General features: G+C 37.6%; 1 protein-coding gene across 1 annotated transcript in view; it reads right to left on the reverse strand.

Annotated features, from left to right (window-relative positions):
* Window positions 1-18,633, reverse strand: part of Otogl (otogelin like) — a 144,483-nt gene that overhangs the window by 68,697 nt on the left and 57,153 nt on the right. Inside the window, exons 23-26 of the mRNA XM_021174947.2 lie at window positions 17,903-17,955; window positions 15,967-16,129; window positions 13,257-13,364; window positions 12,236-12,374 (exon numbers count right to left, since the gene is read on the reverse strand). Coding sequence (XP_021030606.2) covers window positions 12,236-12,374; window positions 13,257-13,364; window positions 15,967-16,129; window positions 17,903-17,955 — 463 coding nt within the window. The remainder of the gene's footprint in view (window positions 1-12,235; window positions 12,375-13,256; window positions 13,365-15,966; window positions 16,130-17,902; window positions 17,956-18,633) is intronic.

Genomic DNA, 18,633 nt, shown 5'->3' on the forward strand with positions numbered 1-18,633 from the left:
CAATACACACATGCACACAGGCACACACATGTGCATGCACACATACAGACACACATGCACACACATGTATATACACAGGCACACAGGCACACACATGCATACACATGTGTATTCTCACACAGGCAGAACGAGGTGATAGCAGAAGGGCTTTCTTCTCACACAGAAGAAAGTAGACTAGCGGAGATTAGAAGGGCTACTCATCAACTTGTACAAAGTATGTGGCTCACTTGCAGAATTTGTTTTATGTTGAACAAGCACTGTGAACAATGAATATACATCAATCAAACCAATTTTTAAAAGAGGAATAGATTTATGTCAAGGTTATCTATTTTAGAACATACAAATGCAGAACTGAAGAATCTTAGATTGTTCTTGTTTGCTTTAGTTTGGATAATGCCACTAGTAAAGAAATTGGGAGTAGTTCTAGCAATGGTTGAAGAGAAAAGTCCAACTTTTAAGGACTCCTTCATTTCAGAGGACATAATTTAACTGTGCACACCTAAATCTATGCTTTCCTGAACCCCTGTCCCTCCTAACTTACTCTTCGCACATCCTCTGCTGAATCAAAGTCCCTCAGTCTCTGCCCTTTCATGGATGAACATCTCTGCCTCCACAGCCTCAGAACTCATTAACATATGGTGATATCTGTATTTTTAATTCACAAATTGCAATTGCATATATTTTAGGAGTAAAATTCCAATGTCATAGACACAAAATGTGGAATAATTAAGTGACACTGAACAATATATTTGCCAGCTCGTGTACTTACCATTTTCCTGGGGGCGGGGGATGTTTATACGTTTTTTTGCAAGTTTCCAAAGTAGCCTTTCTCTCTCTAAATGTCAAAAGTATTTGTTCCTCATCCTTTTACTAACTTTAAAGGAGATTTCACCAAAATGAGAAGAAGGATGGAGACATCCAATGGGGTTAGCTCTAGACTAGCAGTTGGGTACAATGATGGACATCCGTAGAGGTGGGCCTGGTTTCGTTTAGGTACTGCTAGTGTACTATCATGAAATCACAAAAAATTTCAAAGCCCCCATATAGACTCCCTGTATGTTTTCTTTTGATAGAGTTGAAGGTGTGTTTTCCTCATGAAATAACATGAAAATGTTATTAAAAGCATGTGGATTTTCATGTAAATTCTCTATACATAGATTTTTCACATCACTAGCAATATGAGTACTAAATTGATATATACCCTAGTTTGGCCAAATTATTCTTGGCTTGTTAATAATTACTTCAGCAGTGCCTAGAGGAGAAGAGAGTTTAATGAATGGTGTTGACAGAGTAATTAATGTGTCAGTGTGGTTCGTTTTCCTTGATAAGTGCAGGGAGTTCTTGGCTTCTTTCTGAACAATCCTTCTGCAAAGCATTGCCTGAACTTTGAAAAGCACCATAATAAGGACCATTAAGATGATTATAGCATTGTTCTACTAAAAGAAAATTAATGCCATACTTCTATGTTCTTGTGAATGGCTTTTAAAGCAGAAAAAATAGTGTACAATGGCAGGGTTTTATTTGTTCTTCCTCTTAGGAAGAGTTATTTAGATTAAAAGATAAGAGAAGTAGGCTTCAAGGCTTTTATTACAATTATATTTCTGTTATTATTAACCAAAGTATCTCCGTGTTAGTTCTGTTATTTATATTGAATCAGAAATGTCAAGAAATAGTCTGTATTATATGTTCTGTATCCTAACACCCTGCTATGTTGACAGAAACGTGAAACAATAGCAATGCTGAGAGTTGTGTATCTACAATTCCCATTACTGATCTACTTCAAGTTAATATTAGCTGTTGGAATGATGTGACAGTTACTAGGCAACACAACAACAATTACAAAGCTAGATGGAAAAGGTCAATATCAAGGCTCTTTATTCTCTCCTTGCTAAAAGCTCTGATAGACAATAGACTTTCAAACAATTCCAAAACTTGACCTGTCAGCACCTTTCAAAGTAAAATAGCATTTTGCTTGACAGTATAGTATCAACATCTGTCACATATAAGCCTCAACCCCCTTTAAGGTTACCACGTTATACAAAGTCCCTGCTGATAAGAGACCTATGAATCCACAAATAAACAGAACAGGGTTGTATCTGCAAGGTGTTATGAGATCACAGCAATGTGGAATTTCATGGAAGCAACACACATAGAAATATAAAACCTGTAAGAGCCAGAGTTTTGAAAATTAGAGAAGAGAGCATAGAAGAAGGCCAGGTGATCAGAAACAAAGAACCAGAAATCAGTAGCTACTAGAAAACAAGAAAACAAAATAGGATGAAAACTACAAAGGTTTGGAGGAGATTTCTCGGTGGACAGAGTATTCTTGCTGTATAAGCAGGATGACCTGAGTTCAATCACAAAATCCCTATTTAAAAAACAAACAAACAAACAAACAAAATCCTGACCCAGTGACATGCATTTGTGTTTTCAGTTCTTAGGAGACAGAGAAATAAATTCCTGGAGCTCAATAGCTATTCAAGATAGCCATGTTTTATCTCAGGTTCAATGAGAGATATTGTCTCAAAAGGTACAATGGGGAAATATTTAGGTAGATATCTCTGACCTCTGTGGCCTCTGACCCCCCCCCCCCACACACACACACATACACCACCCACTTCACCAATCACCAGAACATAAAGTCTGTGTGTGTACATGTGTGTAAAAACTTAGGCAAGGTTTAGAAATTTCAGAACGCTCTCAGGGGTTTAAGAAAAGCAGTAACATTTGAAGGATAAGCTAAGGAGAATGTTGAAAACCTACTTGAAAACAAGCTATGGGAAGGAACCTGGCAATGACTGTTGCCTGATGGAGGTTCACGGAATGAGAGTTTGACTCTGAAATCTGAACCATAGAATATATACCTCCTGGTTTTGTTTAAAAAACAAACAAACAAACAAAACAAAAAACAATGATCTCCTGTAAAAGTAATGTTTATTCTTCACTAGATGTAATTCCCATCTCAGAGGCTTACTGCTGAATAAACTCACCCATGCTAGTTCTTTCTGAACTCTGGCTGGCTGGTTTAACTCAGCCATTCTAGCTCAAACTTCTCTCTAAGCTGACTGATTCGATCTGGCTTCTCTCGGCTTTCACTGAATTGCTCTGGTTACCTTCACATTAACTCTGGTAATTTGTTCTAATCTTCTGCCTCCTTCTTATGCTCTGGCTTCAGCTGCCTCTACTGACCTGCCCTGAACTGCATAAACTCACTAAGGAACTCAACTCCACTGCACTGCACACACTGCACTGACTCAATTCCCACCTCACCTACAAACTGAATATCTCTCTCTCTCTCTCTCTCTCTCTCTCTCTCTCTCTCTCTCTCTCTGTGTGTGTGTGTGTCTCTGTCTCTCTCTGTCTCTCTCTGTCTCTCTCTGTCTCTCTCTCTCTCTCTCTCTCCCTCTCCCTCTCTCTCCTGCTGCTGGTGATGATGGTGGTGCACATAAATATCTTTTCCCCTGAGAGTGGGGCATATCCTATCTCTGATTCATTCTGTCAAATCTTTCTCTGAATAGTCACTTTGTCTGCCCCTCAATTAGACATCATTGCTTGGGATTAAGTGTGTGCACTAAAGGCATGTCTGCATTCCAGCCAGACCAGGCAGGCCTAGAAAGTATTTGGATGTGATCAGAGCAGCCATGTTGCTAGATTAAAATTCCCCTACAGTCTTCTTTGTGGAGTTTTTAAGCACTGGTCAGAATGCTGGAAGTTTTGAATATTGTCAATATTTTTTCCTCTTAAACCATAGCTTGTGTCACAAAATACAGTTATGACCTTTTCTCTAAATCCATCTCAAGACACACACACACAAACATGCTATGTGATGTGGTGGTAAAAAGCAAACATCTAAAATAAATAAAGGAACAGAGTATTTTAATTGCTGAATTCTAGTAAGCATTTCCTCAGCAAAGTTATAGCAAATGCTGTACCTGGAACTTTGTTGTATTAAGAAAACATGCAACCTAGTGATAAGAAAAAAACAACACAAACTTCTTCAATGAAGAGGTTGAAGAACACTATACCTTTAAAATAATACTAAGTGTTAATTTTTCAAAGGCCATCTGTAAAATAAAAGTGAATACATTATGAATTAGATTACTGTGTGCTCCTCAGAATATAAGGAAACTCAAGATAAGTTTGTCCACCTGAAAAGCCAGGCTTGCAATCAAATACAAAGATGACAGAGAGCTGGCTGACAGAAGAAAGTTGAATATGCTCTTCAAAGGTGACTTTGACACTAGAACCCCCAATCAGAATGATGCCAGATGCCATCTTCCCTTCTCAAAGGAAGCACTGATGGATCCAGAAGGGAGGTTCTGCCATGGCAAGTCTTGGTGGATGGTGTGAGCCAAGCAAATACTACCAGTAAAAAGGTATGAGGATTTTGGCATAATCATATTTCAAGACTATGAAAATTAACTTACACTGGTTAATCACTAATTTATCTTTGGCACACAACTTCACGTTTTATGACCAAATGTGATGACTTTTCCTTTTAGATTTTTTAATTCACTTACCATGTGTGCTGTAGTTAATTTGTCCTGAAACATTTGAGGCCTGATTATAGTTTTAATAATTTCAGTAAAATTTCCCATGGTAAAATAATAAAATAAATTCTGGCATAATACTTTTGGGAAAGAACATTGCCATGTAAATAGGTACATGGAATTCTAGAACTGGGACTCTTCAAGTCTTCTTTTACTAAATGAGCTTTAACTAAATAAATCTTCAACTAGACATTGAATTAATTATTTAAATAGTATTGCTTCTAATATACTGAGAAAACGATTCTTATAATGCATTTTTTATACATAGGAAGGCAATCCTATCAAGCTTTGAAACAGAGCAGGATGTATTCATTTTAAATGAGGATATAGTGGCAAACTAAGATGAATGTTAGCTACAAATGCTCAGCAGAGTGGCTCTGTCCCTTGGTTGTACCAGTAGGAAAACTGCCCATAATCATCCAGCATCAATTACTAAAATATAGTTTTCTGACCAAAACAAACACTCTCCATGAAAGTGTTTCCTGAAGAGTCATCTGTTTGAAAATATCGTGACGGGCCTCATCAGAGACATTTCTCCTTGTAGTGGATGGCAATTAACACAACCTTTAACTGGTCAATGTGCACAAAATAAAAACCTGGGGTGCCCAGCTCTAAATGTGTGATATATATCACACCCCTTCTCTGAGGTTCAGAGATCTTAAGGAACCAACCAAAATAATTGTAAAAGCCAGAGGTGGTGGGAAACAACAAAGAAACAGCATTCTCCAGACATAGAGAGCAGTTCCACAGAACTTGCAGGGATCGGAATAATGTGCACAAAAGTTATGAAATCTTAAACCAAGCAAAATCAAAGCAGAGAAAGGAAGGTAGGCACAAAATCCTAGTCCTGGCTGGGAATGACTGACCATTGACAGTTGTTGGTATAGGAAAAGTCACCTTTCCTTATTGATGTGACCCCTGGTATATAAATCACATTCCAGGGCTGGCCCAACTCCCAGGACTAGTTGAGTCACACAAACTGGATTTGATGGAGGTAGAGAGAAAAGTCAGAGTTCGGTAGGGACTGAAGGATGAAGAGGATGGACATGGGAGGAGTGGAGGAAAGAAGGACACTAGGACCGAGTAAATTGCATGAAGTTCTCGATGAATTAATAAAAATGTTACTTTCTTTAAAGCTCGATTGCTAACTTGTCTCATTGGCTATGTCATTTGCCATTGACCCCTGTGGTTAAATTAGGGGAAAGCTGGAAGGAGCTGAGGAGGAGGGCGACCCCATGGGAAAACCAGCAGTCTCAATTGACCTGGACCCCCAAGATCTCTCTGACACAGAGCCACCAACCAGGCAGCATACACCACATGAGGTCATATGAGCTGATATGAGGTCTTGACACTTATATATTAGGGGACTGCTGGGTCTGGCTACAGTGAGAGAAGAAGCACCTAACCCTCAAGAGACTTGAAATCCCAGGGATTGGCGAAGTCTGGTAGTGTGGTGGTGAGGGGGTGAGGACATTTACTTGAGGACAGGGGAGGAGGTGTGGGATGGGGAGAGGTCAGGGGGTAGACCAGGTGGAGAGTAGCAGCTGGACTGTAAAGGAAGATTAAAGAATAACAATAAATAAATAAATAAATAAATAAATAAATAAATAAATAAATAGGGCAGAGCTAGAATCTGGAAAGATGCCTTAGCAGTTAATAGCACTGTTGCTCTTTTAGAGGACAGGGATTCAGCTCCTAGTAGCAACATAGTGGCTCACAACAACCCATAGTGCATCTGACATCCTTACCTGACCTCTGTGAACACCAGGCATGTATACAGTACACATGCCTGCATGAGGGCAAAACATTCAGATGCATAAAATAAAATAAATCTTTAAGAATATACTAAAATCTGTCCGAAAAATGTAAAAATATAGTGGCTGATGCTGTTTTCTAATGCAAAGAGTAATAAAGATTTTTTTTTCTACCTAGGTAGAAGACATTAATGGGCAGTTACTAAGTTACATCAGATGCCCATAACTCCCCAGATGACTTGAGGGGGAGAAGTAAGGATCAATAGAAACATAATCATTGCCTTGAAACTTTATAACTTCTCAAATAAATCTGTTTTGGTAGAGAGATGTGTTGTAAATATGTCTTTATTGGGTTACTTTATTATTAATAATCAAAATTTAAATAAATTAATCATGAGAGAAGATTCTTGTCACACATTAGGAACTATTTGCAGGTGAAACATAGATTAGACTATAAATGCTTTTGTTAGGGTGTTGTAAATTATTTTTATATTTAAAACGAAAATAACAGTTGGCAGAATTTTCTCTTACTACTTGAAATAGCATTACAAAAATATTTTAAGGAGAAATAACATAGTCCATGGAACAGGACATGCTTGATACAATGTTATCCAAGAAATTTCCTTTTGTTCATTATGACTTAAAGAAGAGGAGAATTTCAAAAAATAATGCATATACAGGTATCCCATTATGTTTATTTGTACAAATGCTTCCACCCTTCCTAGCGGGAGTATGGTTTCCAGACCTACAGCATCACTACCACCAGGTTTAAAACGTTGAACCCAAGACTCCACTACAGCCTATGGAAACAGAGTCCACACTTTAACAACATCCTCAGATGATGTGCATTGTACACACTGAAATCTAAAAGTGTCACCACAATGAAGGCAATTATATGAATTTACTAGAAATGCTAGCTATTATAAGTAAAAGCATTCATTTAACTGCCCTTTCTCTAACATGTAGACAGTCTGTTAAAAAAAAGTCAAACCAGTGATTTTTAGTCATAATTATGCTAGTCTCTAAGAGAAGCCAAAAAGAAATATAATTCTTTGCACTGAAGTATAGTGAGATACAATCTAACTGCACAGATATAAAACAATCAGAATAAAATTAGCAACCTGTTTTTATATACTGACTCTTAAAACTAGGACCAAAGAACCAGTTAGATCAATACAAGTCGGAAAAGATAAATAATAGAATGTACATTGATTTCTATGCCTTTTCATATGCTCCAAACATCAAACAACACACATACCAAAGAATAAAACATAGAATTTCCAGTCAGACATGTTATTGATTGAGCCACTGAAAGAGACAGTTCAACATAATAAAAGCTATTTTGACAAACTCATAGCTGACATTATCACAAATGGAGAAAATGTAAAGCAACCACCACCACCCCCCAAAAAAGAGTCAGGAGCCAACTGGGTTGTCCACTGTCCTCACTCGTTTTTAGATACTATCTGGATCAGTAAACAAGCATAGAAAAGTAAAGAATGCGAATAAGAAAATAACTGAAATATTCCCCCATGTTCAGATGAACAGTTTACAGAGCAGAATCGCCAAAATTCCAGCAGAAAATGTGTAGAAACGAGCAATAATTCCATCAAAGTGGGAGGGGACAAAAATCAGCTTACAAACATCAGTAGGCTTTCTGTATATTCAGTAACAAATATGTTGAGAAGAAGATCCCATTCATAATATCCTATAAAAACTAAAAAGTCTAGAAATAAACATACCCAAGGAAGTGAAAGGCTTCTACAGTGACGTTAAATCTCTAATTTAAAAAAAAAAATTGAAGAAGACACTAGATGAAGGAAACACCTCCCATGCTCATGAGCTGATAAGATTACTATTGTGAAATAAGCATTCTATCAAAAGCAATTCTAGGTCCAGTGTAATCCCAATAATGATCTCCACAACATTCTTCACAAAAATTGGAAAAACAAAAAACAAAAACAGTGCCAGACAACCTGGACGTTCACCTGTAGAAGAATGAAATTAGACCCATACTTATCATCCTGCTCAAAAATAAATTCCAAATGGATCAAAGACCTCCCAGTAAAACCTGAAGCCCTGGAACTGCTAGGAAAACCAAAACAAAACATATACATAGCACCTTAAAGACGAAAGTGTAAAAGATAACTTTCTAAATAGAACATGACTTGAATTAAGGTAAAATAAAAATGGTAAATGAGACTTCACAGAACCACAATATATAAAGTGAAGAGGCAATGAGCAGAGTGAGAGACTCTTTGCAAGCTATACATCTGATGGAGGATTAATATCCAGAATATACAAAGAATACCAAAATAAAAAATTTTAAAAACAAGTGACCCAGTTTGAATGGGCACAGATCTCAAAAACTCCCACAAGAAGATATAAAAATAACTGAGAAATATTTCAAAAAAGAGTGTTCAATGTCCTTACTAATCAGGGAAGTGAAAAGTTATTTTGAGATTTCATCTTACCCCAATGAGAATGGTTAAGATCAAGAAAACAACAAATTCTGGAGAGAATCTGGGGAAAGAGGAAATACTGTTGGTAGGATTGCCAACTGATGCAGCAATGGAATTCATTCTAGAGGATGCTCAAAATGTTAACAACAGGGGCAGGGTGAAAAAAAAATGTTAACAATACATCTACTATATGATGCTGATATATCATTGTAGCGTGTGTCCAAAGGACTTGATGCCCTACTCCAGGGATATTTGCCCAGCCATGTTCACTGTTACCCTATTCACAGTAACTATGGAATAAAACAATCTAAACGCCCCTCAACTGATGAATGAATAATAAGATTTGGCACACATACACATTTTTTCTATTCATCTGTAAAAAAAAAAAAACAAAACTGAAATTTGAAGGTGGATGCAACTAGAAAATATTATGTTGAATGACTCAACTCTGTTCTAGAAAGATGAATGCTACAAACTCTCATTTATGGCCGGTATTTCTTAATTTTAATATACAAGTATATAACCTGGAGTAACTATGGATACCAGGAAAGAGAAGAAGAAGGAGGAGGAGGAGGAGGAGGAGGAGGAAGAAGAAGAAGAAGAAGAAGAAGAAGAAGAAGAAGAAGAAGAAGAAGAAGAAGAAGAAGAAGAAGAAGAAGAAGAAGAAGAAGAAGAAGAAGAAGAAGAAGAAGAAGAAGAAGAAGAAGAAGAAGAAGAAGAAGAAGGTAAAAGAAAAGAGAGGAGGGGAGAGGAGGGGAGGGGAGAGGGGAAGAGAAGAGATGAAACCATGGCAGTAGGGAGAGGAATGAGCTAGTAGGACACAGGTGCTATGAAGGGGGGTTGTGAAATATAGATGGTAGGTGAAAAAGAGGCCAGGACAGACCATGAGGGATGAAGGATACACATTACAAAGGATGCTTGAAATGAGTTGGTCAGGGCTGTTCAAAGAGTCCCAAAATAATAAAGACAATTGATGTTGCCCTTGGTTACCTCCCAGAACTTGCAGTTGGGAACCCATTATGAAAGACACCACACACTTCAGATAGAGAACTTGAAGCACTCAGCTGGAACTAACATGGAAATTTTCTCCCTAAGGACTAGCTCTTGTAGTGACTTAGGATTTTTATTGCTGCAGTAAGCAAAAAATAATCTAAGGAGGAAAGAATTTGCTTGGCTTATGCGTCCACAATATTGTTTATCACTGAAGGATGTGAGGACAAGAACTCAAACAGGACGAGAACTTGGAGACAGGAGCCAATGGAAAGACCACAGAGTGCTGCTTACTGGCTGGCTAATCTTGGCTTGCTCAGCCTGATTTTTTATAGACCCCAGAACCAGCAGCCCAAGGATGGCATCACCCACAATTGGCTAGGCTCTACCCAATAAATCACTAATTTTAAAAGATGCCCTACAGGCATGCCTACAGCTAATTCTTACGGGGGTATTTTATCATTCACGGCTCCCTCCTTTTTGATGACTCTAGCCTGGGCCAGGTTGACATAAAATTAGCCGGCACATGTAGTATCTAAAGATGGTGTGTAAATTGCTAAGGGAAAATTAGCAACCAGTAGTCGTACCCAAATGCAAACCCTATCCCAAGGATGCAATAGTGGCACGTGTATCTTGAAGGTAACCAACAGCTTGGGGGTATATATTGTATAACCTGGATTTAAAGCTGATTAAATAGGTGGGAATTCATGAGTACTACTGTAAAGTTTGCCAACTAACAGTGTCTAATGAAGTGATGAAATCAAAGGAGATCATACTACTGCCACTTTTCTAAAACAATTAAATGTCTAGGTCCATTCTAAATACGTATCCTTATACCTACAGATAAGTGTAGCTCCCATCCCTCATTAAAGAAGTTCTTTTTGCAGCAGACAGATAACCATAAATAATCAACTGCAAAGAAAAAAATGACCATGGTTTGTCCGACCCCAACCAATAGGACTATAACACAGTGACCTAAAAGTCAGGAATCGTTGCAGAAGAATTGGAAAGACTATAAGAGCCAGAAGACCAAGATGTCTGCTGTGCTATAGTGCCTTTTATACATGACAGAATTGCTGCACACATGAACTCTCAAAGATGCTGTCACTTAAGCAAGCTTAACGACAAAACTAGTTGAAGTACACTGTGGATAGTGTAAATCTCATTAAGTCCTACTCCTAGATAAAGATCTACAGATAATTAATGGCTCTTGTGAAAGGGAGAGTCAGTCTTATATAGGGAGGAGATCCTTGAGCCATTATCCAGCCACTAAGATTAGCCCTAAATACATAAACACCTAAGTAACATTAAACAAACTCAGCAAGCTGTATATGTATGTGTGTATGTGTGTGCATGTGTGTATATGTGTGTACACAGGTATAAAACAATAATTAAAGAAAAGCTCATAAATTTAAGAAAGAGTTAGGGGGACAGGAAAGGAGTTTGCGGGGGAGAGGACAAAGTGTAAATTGTGTAAATGAAGCACACATGTATGGAATTTAAAATATAAAAAATTAATTTAAAAATATAAAAATATGCTTGACAAATGTCATAATTATATGACACCAAATCCATTACTATTTTTCTATAAAAATTTAAAATCACTCATAAATGACAGCCCCCTTTACAAATGGTAATTCAATAATGCTTACTATGATACTTGTGAAATAAGTACTCATAGAGCACTTCATTTCTTTAATATATAAAGAAAGCTTCATTAAAGTTCATTGATTTCTAATTTTTGAAGAATTGTTCAAAATGGACCTTATACTCTATTTTATTGAGACAAGCTTATAGAACAGAATCACGCAAAAGTATAATATGACATAAAAACTATATACAGAAAAATAGATTAATTACATGTTTAATTATTGAGGGCAGTGCTCATTTTATTGTTCTTGTGTGACTTCATTGGAAGAATTACAATTTTTTTCATTTAGAAATTTAATTCTGGAATCAATGGTGTACAAACTGTATATATAGATTATCCATACATTTTACGCATATGAGAAATTTAAAAATTTTCTAATGTGTACAAATCCAGGAATTCAGCAAAGGATACCATCAAAGCAGCAAAATAGTATCTAGAAGCAAAAATAATCTCTCTTGATTTTAAATTCATAAAATAAAATGTAGGGCTTAATGTGTTATAGGTATACTTAACACCAAAGTAACAATAATTTAAGTAATTTCCATTTAATAAGAAATTATTGTGTAATCAATCCCTTTCTACCATTGGAGCTAGGTATAATCATTACTTTTAGTTTACAGACAAGGCAAAAGGTATGGGGCTAAGGAGTTAGTCTATCCCTTACCAATAAGAGAACTTAAGATGAGTTTAAAGCCAAAGAAGTTCAAAATGACTATGGTATTCATAAGTTTTATGAATAGTATATACTAATATGATATGCCATTGACATGTCATTCTTCAGTCTGTCTTTATGAAAGGTCAAACAAAAAGCAAGTAATTACGACCAACCTTTATCAAAAACACTTGACAATCACTGATATAGTCATATTCCAATCCATCAAAGGAGTGATAATGCCGGTCCCCATATACTGTGCACACTGCAGGACATGGATAATATGTGCAATTGAACATCCCCCGCCGACAAACACTAAAAAATAAAAAAGTTATCTTATGGAGCAATAAGGTTCTAATTAGTATTTTTGGTTTATTTTATGTATATGGGTATTTCGGCTGTATGTATTTCTGTATACTATGTGTGTGCATCGCACGTGTGACAGCCAGAAGGAATGGTTGGATTCCCTGGAACTGGAAATCAAGCCAGGGTCCTCTGAAAGACTATCCAGTGATCCTAACTGACAGTCCTCACTATAACAGTAGCATTTTCTAGTAGCCTAAATGTGTCTCAGAAGCATTTGGAGTCAATAATCCTTATAGATATTGCCAGTTCATTCTCAGAATGGCTATTATATTGACATAAGTAATATGTCATGCATTTGTACCAGATACCAAAATTAAATCTGGGATGCACAGAAAATAGATAACGGGATGAACATGAACATAGGCCTACCCGCTCCCAGAGGGCCCAATCTACCCCCTTTTAGACAGTTTAAGCTACGTAGATGCTTTCATCAAAATTTTAGAATACTTGTGCATGTTTTAAGGAAATCTTAGCAAGACATAACAATTTTTGTGGCACTACGCTCACTGACTTTCAAACAGTCAAGTGTCTATTGAATAACCCTCTCTCTGTTTACAACACTTATCCATTTTCAGTATTTCTCCTACCAGGTTGCCAAGTTGTCATATTTCATACAACTATATTTCTCCTAGGCTAACAAAGATGCATTTAAAATGCCATTGTTCCCTTGTAGAAAGTAGCCATTCAACCCCCAAAGGCCTGCCGCTCCAACATGCAAGCTTAATTCTGACTCACTTTTGCTAATCAGACACATCAAGTCATGGCAGTAAGACAATTGATATTAATACAATGGCCGAGAAAAATGTCTGTGGAATAAATGTCTGTTGTTACCAGGTATAACATGGTGTAGAGATGACTTCCCCTGAGCTGTACTCCCAGTCCTTCCAGATGCAGGGACAGCTTTCAGGAACATAGCATTTTCCTTTGTGTTCTGCCATTCTTCCAAATGAAAAAGAAATGGTGATTAGAAAACCTGCCAAGTGTCAGACAGACTTGCAGTCTAGAATTTTATCATACTCAACACTGTCTTTTCCACTGAAGGATGAGTCTGGTTTTCTCTTATCCCCACATGGTCCTTGTGTATCCCAGGATTAACTAGATGCCAAGCACGGGATTAGATATGACTTAACCTTTTGTTATATGGCACCATAAATATAAAACAGAAGAATACATTTCTGATATGGTGAGTTGGTCTAGAAAGAGCACAGCTGAACAGAAATCAGGTGTCCTGGCCATCACTGTTTGCTAAGAGAGTCTGCATTGTGTGACAGTCCCTGGTGAAAAAGTAAATAATGAACTGAATAGCATTTTCTGCTAAAGAACTCAAGAGGCAAACAAGCTTGTTTCTCAGTGCTAAGGTATAAAATGATGATGGTTTGTTTTAGGTGTATTTAAGTGAAAATATACCAAGTATTTCCCATTCCTTTTTATTAATGTGTTGCTTCGAATGTTAGTTGATAACTGATGGTTTTCTCGCACCTAATCCAAACCTAGGAGGAGAAGGAAGATACAGTCATTTTGAATCTGCTTTGTTGGCTGAGAAGGAGCAGGCAGTAAACAATAACTGGGCACCTGTGTGGTAGCTGGTGTGCTGTGATGTACTCAGCCATCCATGAAACCAATACCACTACACTCATTTTGAAAGAAATTGAAACTCACCCCCTGGGTTATGTAATAATGAGGACCAATATTGTGTAGTGGTTTCTAAACCAGATCCATGTAGACCTATTATAGACACTGGTGCTGTAAGAATCCCAGGGAACATAGATGATACACTGAGTTTCAACATGAGCCAGAAAATGTCACAGCAAAGACATGAGCATCATTGACATTTGACTTAGAGGTTTGTTTGCAAATTTTCCCCCAAAACACTCAGAAGCATCTCAGTGGATTTTATCTCTATTTCAATGCAATTAAGGAAGCTGGGGCATGGCACTTCTCTTAATAAGATTCCATCAGGAAATAAATGCCAGGCTTGAACTAAAAGTCAAGGGTTATAGATAGTAAGCACTCTATCTGAAATAAAAATTTAGATATGCATTTAATTGACTATGGACAGTCACAATTAAAAAAAAAAATCAAGCAACATTGCAGGTTCTAATTATTTTACCACAACAAATATTTTCTCTCCCTTGTCCTTTTGACAAATTGTTTTTCATGCTCATTCATTTCTATGGCCTGATTTCCACCAACCTTTTTGTTTTTCCTTGTGTGTGCCCTCTTGTCTACTGTGACCTTCTTCCTCTCCCTCTCATGCTCTTCTCTTCTGAGAAGAATGATACCATTCCAAGGTACTTGGCTCTTTGCAGCCATTTAGACAAAGGTGATTCTCCTGGGAGATAAACCAGACCTCCCTCCTATTCCCTGGCTTTTTAAGAGTTGGTCTTGGGAATGTCTTTGTGGGATGTGTTCATTGAGGAAGAATGAGTGACCTGTTTACCTGAGATGCCCTGCCCCCCTATTCATCATAAGACAACCAAAAGCATGGAGAACTGAATGTGTGTGTGCTTACACTGGATCTAAAAGTCTCCAGATTCTTTGTCCGTTCAGGTCCATGCTATTTCTACAACTGAAGGATATATATAAAGAGGAGATACCCTGCAACTAAACTGTGGTTCCTATAATATTGAATATACTCTATACCACACACACACACACACATTAATCTTAAAATAGCTTACGTAACTTGCAAGGCCTACCTAGTTGGGGATTGAGAAGAATATGTGAGGAAAAGTCATTCAGCTAACAGTGGCAGAGCTGGAATTTGAGCTCTGGTGTGAGTGAAATCAGAATTCTCACTGAACGTACCCAACATTTAGCCTCAATATAATAACCTGTAAGATTTATAATTAAAATAGTTGGCTACACTGTTACAAATTAGTGTCAATGACAACCATTGCATCAATAGAATATATATATATGTATATATATATATATATGATGGTAAACACACATATGTATAAGGCTATATATTAAAATAAACAAATAAAATTATATATATATATATACATATATATATATATATATATATACACACACAAACAATTTTGGAGAAATCCCAACCTTACCTTAAAATGTGTTTTTTCTTCAATTTGGTGCATGGCTCTAGTTATATTGCACAATGTTAAATTAGCCTAGTAAAATAGTTAAAACAATCTACCAATTCAAGGTTAGCTACCAACTCAAAGTTAACTAACAACTGTTCTCAATAAAGATTTTGGCTATTCTTTGTGAAGAGTATTTTTTAATTACTTCTAAGAATGTGTGTGTGTGTGTGTGTGTGTGTGTGTGTGTGTGTGATGTGCACACGTGGGCCTATGTGTATCATGATATAAATATAGAGGTCAGAGGACAACTTGATATTATCAACGATCTCCTTCCACCTTTATGTAGGTTCGAGAAATCCAACTCAGGTCATTAGGCTGACAGGTAAATTCTATTAACCAGCCAACATTACCTAGTGACCCCAAGGATATTTTTAAGAGACTTTAATTTTCCTCTAAATCATGAATGATTGTACTGTCAAGAAAGGCGAGCTCACCCTGCAGCACAAACGCAGCCACTGATGCAAGGCGAGGATGGAGCACAGGTGAAGTTCATGGCCAGGTTTGCGCACGTTGTCTCGCAGTTTATACCACCAGCTGGTAACGCAGGGTCAGGAAACCTGCAGTCAAAATATTCCTTCCCTTCTGGGCAGGCGTGGACTTCAGATACAAGCATGGATAACACGGCTTTAACTTTGTATTTGGCCCAAAGTCTTATGCACAAATCATCCGAACAAAACCCACTGACCAGATCATCGCTATAGTGAAAGAATGCTCTCATTCTGTGATCCCCGAGTTTATGAGCTTATCAGCACTACCAAGCCAGAGTCTTTCCATCTCAAAATTCCCAAAAGCTGTTTCAAACCTGAAAACCTTAGCCACCTCCCCCACAATTCACTAAATAACTAGCATATACTTTCTTGAAGTCAACAAGATGAATTCAAACACACCAATTTTAATTACTGAAAGCTGCAATACGCATTTAAACATTTACAAAGCCATAATAAATGCATGTTACTTCTTCATCTTGCCTTGCCTCTGAGTCATTATTTTCATCAATCTCTACTACACTGTACAGAGTAGTACAGAGGCCCCTGTTAGGAGACATGACCGGGGTCCAGGGGGTATCTGTTTCCCAGAAGTCTTTGGGGCTGTCAGTGATCAAATAAGACACTTGGGTGAGACCACAGGAATGGATTCGTGAGGACTCCGTTGAGAAAGCAGGCTACCTAGAAATCCCTGCTTTAACTGTGAGCTACCCTGAACTACAAGGGGCATAGTGAGGATTTCCAGTAGCTATTATGTTAGCTTTGAGGCCCAGTCACATGACCTATCGAGAAGCCCCAGACTGACCTAAATCCTGATAAAGTAAATGTGTAATTCAAAAAGTATTTTATTGCTTTATTTTGTGTTTTAAGGGACAGGGTCTCACTATCAAGCCCAGGTTGGCCTGTAATTCCTCCCTCTAGTTTAGCCTCTTTAATAAGTATAGAAACATACCACTATGCTCAGCTCAAAGCTGATTTATAACGACATACATTTAAATAGGTAACAGAACCATAATATCCTTATCTAACAGAATGACAGCCATGTGTCCATAAGTTATTCACCTGACGAAAATACAGATTTATACAACCCTCTAATTTGTAGACCTTCAGGCTACATATTCTAGTGGAAAGTTACAGTCTAAGAGAAATAGCAATGGATATATTTTATAAACCCTTTGTTTTTATTTTCCATTTTTATAACCAAGTCTTACACAAGCCAGGTTTGCTTCTAACTCTGCAGAGCTGAATCTGTCCTTGAGGCCTGGATGGCTTTGCCCCTGCTTTCTCAGGGCAGGATTACAGGAGAGCGCCACCACACTCTTGTTCTATGCTATTTTCCATTTGTTGCACGTAACCCTAGAAGCTTGCTCCCCAGACACATCCCAGGACCTAGAAACACTGGCATTGCCTTGGTCATTGGTAGATATTCAGAGTCTCTGGGTTGGCTTCTCATTCAAAATCAGAGCATAAGTCTTAACAAGATCACCAGTTTGTTGTGTGGATATTAAAAGCTGAGGCGTGTTGGCCTAGGATAGAATTTTCTGCTTTCTGATCCACGACTATGTTACAACCAGTATTCAGGCTATAGCCCCAAAGCCTTTCCAGGTACCTGAGGTGGTGCTGGGGTAGACAATATAAAAGCTACATGCTTGACTGACCATCAATGTCTCTAAGCCGCCTTAAATACCTACTTTCCACTGTCCCACAAATATTATTAGTGATGTGAAAAAAAAAAAGTCGGGAATCATTGGAAAATGGTTCTGACTGCATGATACTACTATGTTCCCGTGATTGGTTAAGGAGGCGTATAAGAGCCTTCTGTCAGAAGAGTAGAGGCAGTGTTTGAGATACATGCTGCTCGGGAAAAGCTTTTTCTGGAACTCACCAGTAGAGGGTGTTGCTGGCTCATCACATTTCACAGTCCCATTTGAACACTGGCTAGAAGTAAAGAAATAGTTTATAGACCAAAATCTTGAGTTTTATACAAACAAATCATTCCCTTCAGTCCAGATCCAAGACAGCTATCTAATTTTGACACATTTTATCAAACGCCTCCATGTGAGGGGCCTTGCTAGAGACAGGAGGATTAAAAGCTCCACAGTATTGTTACTAGCCTGACCCAAATGTTTATATTCTAGGAACAGGAAAATATACAATTAATTCAAACAACATCACGTGCTCAACACAAAAATACATCTAAGATTTAAAAAAAAAAAACATTAAAAAAAACTACTAAAAAACTAAAAATCTGTTCATAACGACCCTTGGAAATATCCCGGCACAGATTTCCCTTCAGCTTTAGAGCAGACCATGTGTTCTATGTTTGAAAAATGAAGAAACCAAACATATCAAGAGGTACATCACATGAAAACTACGCACATGTATCTTTAAGCAACAGAATGTCACTCAGAGCTGTGTTAGCCCATAAAGGAAGTGAGACAGTCAGGTTTACATATTATACTTCTTCCAGGTTGAGGACAGGGGTGCAAATAAGGTCATTATGCCAAATATTTTTGGTTTGGGCTCTAATGAAGGATGGATTTTATTTTACTATGTTTAAATAAATAATGTTAAGGGGAGCCGGGCGTGGTGTCGCACGCCTTTAATCCCAGCACT

The sequence above is a fragment of the Mus caroli genome, chromosome 10, assembly GCF_900094665.2.
Source record: "Mus caroli chromosome 10, CAROLI_EIJ_v1.1, whole genome shotgun sequence".
NCBI classification, from domain to species: Eukaryota; Metazoa; Chordata; class Mammalia; order Rodentia; family Muridae; genus Mus; species Mus caroli.